Source organism: Ovis canadensis, chromosome 12 (genome assembly GCF_042477335.2).
Source record: "Ovis canadensis isolate MfBH-ARS-UI-01 breed Bighorn chromosome 12, ARS-UI_OviCan_v2, whole genome shotgun sequence".
Lineage (NCBI taxonomy): Eukaryota > Metazoa > Chordata > Mammalia > Artiodactyla > Bovidae > Ovis > Ovis canadensis.
This window is the reverse complement of record NC_091256.1, coordinates 53,081,445-53,089,057: the sequence shown is the minus strand read 5'-3', so window position 1 is coordinate 53,089,057 and position 7,613 is coordinate 53,081,445. Positions and strand designations below refer to the sequence as shown.

At 58.2% G+C, this 7,613-nt stretch overlaps 1 protein-coding gene across 1 annotated transcript; it reads right to left on the bottom strand.

Moving 5' to 3' along the window:
• Positions 1 to 3,316: 3,316 nt before the first annotated feature.
• On the bottom strand, positions 3,317 to 7,373 carry SRM (spermidine synthase). Its single transcript, XM_069544747.1, has 8 exons — positions 7,067 to 7,373; positions 6,410 to 6,530; positions 5,929 to 6,021; positions 5,095 to 5,248; positions 4,222 to 4,305; positions 3,933 to 4,078; positions 3,719 to 3,841; positions 3,317 to 3,605 (listed from the first exon to the last, which is right to left on the bottom strand). The coding sequence occupies exons 1-8, from the start codon at positions 7,231 to 7,233 to the stop codon at positions 3,585 to 3,587; spliced, it is 909 nt and encodes a 302-aa protein (XP_069400848.1). The 5' UTR covers positions 7,234 to 7,373; the 3' UTR covers positions 3,317 to 3,584.
• Between the last annotated feature and the right edge of the window lie 240 nt (positions 7,374 to 7,613).

The following is a 7,613-nucleotide window of genomic DNA, read 5'->3' as shown; positions in this document are numbered from 1 at the left end:
GGTATCTTTTTTTTTCCCCCCCTGAGTCTCAGCTGCAAATATTATTTGCATGGTTGTAATGGGAAAGAGACTCCTTGGAAGAAAAGTTATGACCAACCTAGATAGCATATTCAGAAGCAGAGATATTACTTTGCCGACTAAGGTCCGTTTAGTCAAGGCTATGGTTTTTCCAGTAGTCATGTATGGATGTGAGAGTTGGACTGTGAAGAAGGCTGAGCACCGAAGAATTCATGCTTTTGAACTGCGGTGTTGGAGAAGACTCTTGAGAGTCCCTTGGACTGCAAGGAGATCCAACCAGTCCATTCTGAAGATCAGCCCTGAGATTTCTTTGGGAGGAATGATGCTAAAGCTGAAACTCCAGTACTTTGGCCACCTCATGTGAAGAGTTGACTCATTGGAAAAGACTCTGATGCTGGGAGGGATTGGGGGCAGGAGGAGAAGGGGACAACAGAGGATGAGATGGCTGGATGGCCTCACTGACTCGATGGACGTGAGTCTGAGTGAACTCTGGAGTTGGTGATGGACAGGGAGGCCTGGCGTGCTGTGATTCATGGGGTCGCAAAGAGTCGGACACGACTGAGCGACTGAACTGAACTGAACTGAATGGTGCAAGCACTGAGTGCTGAGCCAGCTGAGACTGTCACTTAATTGTTGAGAGTGTGGTGGGGGCAGGGAAGCAGAGAGCTGCATCTTCACCTTCCCAAATGGGAAGTCTACAGATTGTGACTAAAACTGATAACCAGCATACTGTTTAGAGTCATGACGGTAAATACTAAAATAATCAATGGAAGAGGTGAATGCGGCAGCCTCTGAGGAGAAGAGTGGTCACACAGAGGGGCTATTTTTCTCCTAACAACTCAGGTGGGAACTATTGGAGTCCTTAAAGTGGGGGCAGGGCTGATTTTAATACCTGAACTTCAGGATTCTAGATAGGATTCTTATTCTATTCTCCATATCAGAGATTAGACTTGTTCATGGCCCTCTTCTGGATTTTTGGGACTTGAGAAGATTCGACTCACGTCTCCACGAAACACCAGCTTCTGCAGATGAGTCTGTGTCCACATCACATCCACCCAGCTGTGGGGTCAGTGCTTTTCCTGAAGACCCATCCTTTTGAGATGTACACAGACTTCACCCACATTGGAGAAGTGGAGGTATTTACACAGCAGATACCCTCTACTTCCAGGTCAGGCTTTTTTTTTTTTTTTTAATTGTGTTTTGAGTCTTCCCAGAGCAGGGATCAAATCCAAGTCCCCTGTCTGGCAGGTGGATTCTTAAGCACTGGATGACCAGGGCAGTCCCAGGTCATGCATTCTTGCTGCTATTTTGCAGCCTGGGCCATTTCTTCTTCCCCTGCCCTGAGAAAGAATTCTGATTTCCACAAGCTCAGTGAGAACCATCTGACATGTGCTCCTTGATGAAACCTTGTAACCGTTTAGGACAATTGCTCCCATTTTACAGACAGGATAACTGAGTCAGGAGTTATATCTAAGTCACAAGCTTCCCTGATGGCTCAGACAGTAAAGAATCTGCCTGCAGTGTGGCAGCCTAGGGTTTGATCCCTGCGTTGGGAAGATACCCTGGAGTAGAGCATGGGAACCCACTCCAGTATTTTCTCCTAGAGAATTCCATGCACAGATGAGCCTGGCAGGCTACAGTCCATGGGACTGCAGAGTTGGACATGACTGAGCAACTAACACTTTTAAGTCAGTCAGTGTGACCCAGCTCTAGTGTCCCCAGAGATGGAACCCATTTTCACTGCCTTCCTTCATTCCTCTGATCATACTCAAGATGGGCCCTCCTGGAGCTTGGTCACTGACGGGCCTAAGACGGGGAGGTGGGGCACGAAGAGTGGAGGTCCGGGCAGACACCCTGCTGGGAGCACCAGGGTCCTTAAGCTGAGCTGCCTCTGCATATGGAGTGGAGCAGCTCCTAGGAGGCCTACAGCCTGGTGTGGCCTTGGCAGGTCACCTGATGTTATGTGGAGTTAATAGCATCTACCTTCCTTCCTTAAGGTTAAAGGAATTAAAGCAGGTGACAGGACAGTGCTCCTCAACTGGCCATCACTAGTCTTCCTTTGCCTGGTACTCACCTTGTAGCCCAGATAAGTCCTGACTTCACCGGGCCTCCCAGGGAGGAAGACTCAGAGTGGAATGGGGAACTCAGCTTGGGGTCAGACTTGCTGACCAGGGATGAATATCAAAAAGTGCTCACAGTCCAAGAGCTTCAGTACCATGGAGAAGCCCAGAGAGGGTGGTGACTGGCCTGAGGCCACCAAAGGAGTAGGTGGCAGTCGCACCCCTGTTCCCACTCCCATTATGACTGCAGTCTTAGCCCCTGCTGGGAGGGGACTCCAAACTGGGTGCCCAGGGTAGGGGCGGGTTGGGGGGACCCTCGAACTACCACCATCCTGGAGTGACTCTCTTGTCCTGCTCCCTGGCCCCTCAGTCTCTCAGTTAACATGTTTCCTGGCCACACCGCTGCCGAGGGCAGATGTGGGGTCGGGATTGGTGAGGCCAGCTCTTGCAAGGAGTGAGGACTTTCCTTCCCAATCCTGAGTCAGGAGTGGGCTAAAGGCCCCCTTCCCCAATCTGTACACTGTTGTGGTGACTCTGGTCCCACCACCAGAGCCCCAGTCCTGGCAGCCAGGAGGGCTGAGGCTTCTGCAGCTTCAGCACCTTGGAGAGGGGACAGTCCTGCGCCCACAGAGTCCTCATGGGCAGCTGCCCGCACCTGCTTTCTCAGCCTCTCAACACTTGGGGGAAGTTTCTAGGAACTTACCAGAGGGCACACTCATGAGGAGGGGAGGCAGGATTTGAACCCAGGTCTAAAATCTGAGCCAAGTACAGGTACCAAATGTGCACGCCTAAGGAAGTGGATCCCAACCAAGCTCCAGACAGCTACCTCTGGGGTCATCGCCACCACCTTCCCCACGATGGGACCTGGCCCAGATTCTTCTGAGAGCCCTGCTGTGCAGCCCCAAGGGAAGGCAAATCCCTTGATTTTGACAACTCCCCAGCCCAGACCCCACGGGTCTAACGCCACCAACCTTGTGTGGGGCTTGAAGATGGAATGATTAAGGGCCGTTTCTCAGGACAGACTTGGGCCAGTGCGATGACTGTTGCATCTCTGGGTCCTACAAAGCTCAAGGGGCTGGCCCAAGGTCACACAGGGAGAAGCCTGCCTGCTCCCACAGCAGATACTTGGAGGCCAGACAGGGGGTCCAACTCAGGGTCTGGCACACAGGAGAACCCACCAATGGCTGAGGTAGCCCTTGCCTGAGCCCATCTGAAGTCCAGGGACACACAATCCAGAATTTTGTTATAAATACATGTGTTTGGTGAGTGAGGGGCAACAGAGGTGGGGGAGATGCTGTACACAGCTGGTATAGGTTTGGTGGCTGAACGCCACCCAGAGGAAGACAGACAGTCCACCCGGCAGGACCAGCCGGACAGCGTTCTGGGGCCTGTAACAGTCAGTTGGTGGGCAAGCCAGCAGGAGTCTTGTCCAGGGCTGGCGGGACCCAGGTGCCCCAGAGGCTCCCTGTCCGAGGTCGTGGGCGGCGTCAGCAGCAGTACCCGGGCTCAGCTCACATCATTCAGGGCCTGGAAGGACACAAGACCTCATCAGGAGGGGGCTGGGCTTGGGGGGGTGAGCAAGATGGCCCTTCAGGGAGCCCTGGGTACCCCCTGCCCCTCGGGGTTGGGGTGGGGCTCACCTTCCGGGCAAATTCAGGCAGGACGAAGGCTGCCCGGTGCACATCGGAGTTGTAGTATTTCAGCTGCATCTCTTCCACCTGCTTCTGCATCAGCAGCTGCAAGGGCTCCCGGAAGTTGGTGCTCTGGGGACAGGGGTGTGTCTCAGAGACATGCTCTCCTGGCCCACCTGCCAGGCTCCCGCGCCCACCCGGGGGCCAGCCCGCTTTGGCTCACTGGGTTCTTGCTGCACAGCATGAAGCCGATCTGGCCGCTGGGGTAGGTGGGGATGGTGCAGTAGGCGTAGTCCACCACCGGGAAGAGAGCCTTGCAGAACTGCCGCATCTCCTTGATGAGGTCCAGGTGCAGCCACTGGCACTCACCTACGGCGCGTGGGGGGAGGGGCGCAGGCGGCCAGACGACGTCAGCGCTGGCCGGGGGCGGCGCCTGGTCCAGCCCCAGCCGGACCCCTCCCGGCAGGAGCCCGGCTCGCCCAGCAGCACCCAGTCCACCCTAGCCCCCTCACCCTGGCAGCAGAGAATGCCGTCCTCCTTGAGGGCAGTCTTCATGAGCTGGTAGTAGGACTCCTTGAAGAGGCTCTCAGCAGGACCTGCAGAGGCGGCGGGTGGCGGGGGGGGGAACGGCGGGGAGGGGGCAGGGGACAAGCACCAAGGGACACCGCCTGAGCCTGCCTCTGGGGGCATGGGGGCCACTCTCACCCCAAGATACACAGCCACCAGGGGGCAGAGCTGGGAGTTGAAAGCCAGGCCTGTGGAACTCAGAAATCAACCATGAAGAGGGTGCTTTGGAGGGGCGCAGGGATCCAGTGCCCCAGTGTGGAGGGGCTCTACGTTTTAACCCCATTCCTGCGGGATTCCTGTCAGCACTGCATCAGGGCAGTCTCCAGCCTGGGCCTTGGTTTAAGACTATATCACATGGAACTTCCCTGGTAGTCCAGTGGCTAAGACTGCATTCCTAATGCAGGGGGCTCGAGTTTGATCCCCAGTGGGGAAACTAGATCCCACGTGCTGCAACTAAGACCCAGTGCAGCCAAATAAAAACTAAGTGTTAAAAAAGAAAAGAAAAAAGATGAGATCCCTGCACACATCCTGATGCTGGCCTGTCAGGGGCAGAGAGGAGACTGAGAAGGAAACTAGGGCCTCAGTGGACCAAGGCCCCACTCTCCTCCAGGCTCTCAACCAACTCTGGGCAGTAGCCTAGTGCCCCTACTCTGCTGAGCCATGTTTGAGAGGGTAGGTGACACCTCAGAAGGGAAAAGAGCTGCACTAGTTCTGGAGGGCCCCTCCGCCCTCTATTCTGCAACTCGGACTTGGGACACAGATGGAGATGCTGGCCTCCCCTCTGGTGGCTGCCAGAGGCCCCAGGCCAACCAGCTTACCCATGGGATCTGAGGAGTCAGTGATGATGACGTCGAAGGCGTCCTGGTTCTGTTTCATGAACTCAAAACCATCACCCACGTGTAGGGTCAGCTTTGAGCTGGAGTAGCCAACAGCCATGCTGGGCAGGAACTTCTTGGAGACTTGAATGACATCCTGGGGAGGGGACAGGAGGTCACAGGTTGGGCCACAGGGGTTATGGACCCTGGAGCCAGAGTTGAGTGGGACCCCTTCGCAGAGCCTGATTCACCTTAGACAAGCCATTCTTTCTGAACTTCAGTTTGCACATCTGTACAGCAGGGAGCAGCTTGGTACCTCCTCTTCTCAGAGGGCTGACTACCACCAGCAGCTTGGCCCACACCTCCATGACCCCTGCTTCCCCTCCCCAAACCCAAGTGCCCCAGGAGAGTGGCTTCCTTACTATTTCAGAGGGCTGGAATTCCACCTGGCCTGTATGTCTCACTACACACACCTTTTATCAGATAACCCTTTGACTCCTAAGTTGAATGTCAACTCCAAGGAGGCAGGACTAGACCTGCTGATGCACCAGTGAATCTGGCACCTAAATGCTCATGAAAGTCCCCAGCTGCTGTAAAGGACAGGAGTGCCCTGGGACTTCTGCAAAGCATCAGCTCTCAGAGTTACTAAGAAATAGCATCAGCGGCACACCTACTGTGTACCAAGTGCTTTCCTGTCTGCTTTTCCTACTGAAGCCTCCAACGTGCTTTTGAGACCAAGAAACAGGCCTGGAAAGGTTAAGCAACTTGCCCGGTGGTAAACAGCCAGTTCAGGGCAAACTGGGGCTTGAACCCAGACCCACCCAGCTGTGCGCTCACCTCGTCAATCTCGCACTGGACCACGGACTCCACAGAGGAATGCTTGACCACCTCCCGCAGGACGCCTCCGTCCCCTCCCCCAATGATCAGCACCTGCCAAGGGGAGGAAGAATCAGCCAGGAGCAGGGCAGGAGCCCCACCAAATAGGCTCCAGCAGGAGTTAGTGGCCGGCCTCTCTGCCCTCTAAACGGCACTGAGCAGACAGAGCTCCCTGGAACAATTTCTCAGCTCCCCGGTGTCACAGACTTAATCACTTCATCTTCCACTTTGTCCCCTTTCCCCCTTGTCCACCCTCAGCCCCGGTGTTAGCCCCTACCCCTTGTGAAATGGGCAGCTCCTCCCCTCTAGGCCCCTCGTCCCCACTATCACTTCTCTGACAACCTTTTGGGGAGGGCTGAGCACTGGGCACTCCTGGGGCCCCCAGCACTGTTCTGTGGGGCTATCCCTGGGCCCAGGGCTGGATCTAGCTGGGATGGGGTACCTTGCGTGGGTTGGGGTGACTGCAGAGGGGCAGGTTGGCGATCATCTCCTGGTAGGAGAACTCGTCCCTCTCCGTGCACTGGATAACGCCGTCCAACACCAGCACATTCCCGTAGCTCTTACTGAGGGCAGGAGTGACAGTCAGCGACCTGGGCTCCACGGGAAGGGGGCGACGTGCCCCCCACTCGCCCAGGGTGAGAAGAATCTCTCCCAACCTGCCGAGGGGGCTCCAGGGGTGAGTCCGGGGGGTGACACGTGGCGAGGATCGGCGGGCGGGCCCGCTGGGTGGAGGCTGGACGCGGGGTCCCGGCTCTGACGTGTCCGGGACTGACACGTGGAGCTCGGCGCAGCGGGTCGGCGCAGATTCCGGCTCCCTCCCCGCCGAGGTGGACCGCCCGAAAAGCCGGTCCCCAGCCCAGCGAGAAGGATGCGGGTTGGGGAGGGGACGGAGGGAAGAGACGGGCCTAGCTCACGAGAACTTCTGACAGTTTTGCAGGGGAAGGAGCGGGCAGAGACGGCCGGGGGCGTCCGGAGGTAAAGCGCGCAAGACAGGGGTCCGGCAGGAAGAGGGTCAGGCTGGGCCGAGCCCAGGGCTGGAGTGCCGGCGGGCTGCGCGGGGCCGGGCGGCCGGGGCGCGGGGCCGGGAGGGCGCGGGTACCTGCGGAAGACGAGGATATCCTGGTACCGCGAGCGTTGATGGTGTAGCAGCTGCTCCACCTGCAGAGACAGGGCCTGGCCGGGCCACAGGCTGCACGTCTCGCGGAACCAGCCCTCGCGGATGGCAGCGGGGCCGGGGGCGGCGGGGCCGTCGGGGCTAGGCTCCATGGCGGGCGGGCGGGCTGGCGGTGCGGGGCGCGGGCCCGGGACTGCAGGCCGCGCGGAGCCGCAGCACAACGGGACCAACTCCGCCCGCCGCCCGCGCGGCAACCTAACCCGGCCGGCGGGGCGGGGCCTGTTGCCAGGGGCGGGCCCCAAGCCCTCCAGTGGCGGCGCCCGTGCGCGGCAGCCCGGCGGCCCCGCCCCCTCCGGCGTCCGAGCGCACTCATTGGTCTCCGACATGCAGCACGGCGTCCAGTGGCTGCGGCGGGCCGTCCGTCTGCGGCAGCAGGCTAGTGAGGCAGCTTCCCTGGGCCACGTGGGGCCGGGCTCGGGGAGGCACAGACTGGCCCGAGAGGGAGTGAGGGGTACCCGACTCCGCAAGGGAA

Coding starts and splice junctions, on each gene's coding strand:
- SRM (XM_069544747.1), bottom strand. CDS start 7,233: ATGGAGCCTAGCCCCGACGGCCCCGCCGCCCCCGGCCCCGCTGCCATC. Junction 5,249..5,928: donor TCCAGTGCGAGATTGACGAG/GTGAGCGCACAG, acceptor TCCCCTCCCCAG/GATGTCATTCAAGTCTCCAA. Junction 4,306..5,094: donor TGACTCCTCAGATCCCATGG/GTAAGCTGGTTG, acceptor CCGCCTCTGCAG/GTCCTGCTGAGAGCCTCTTC.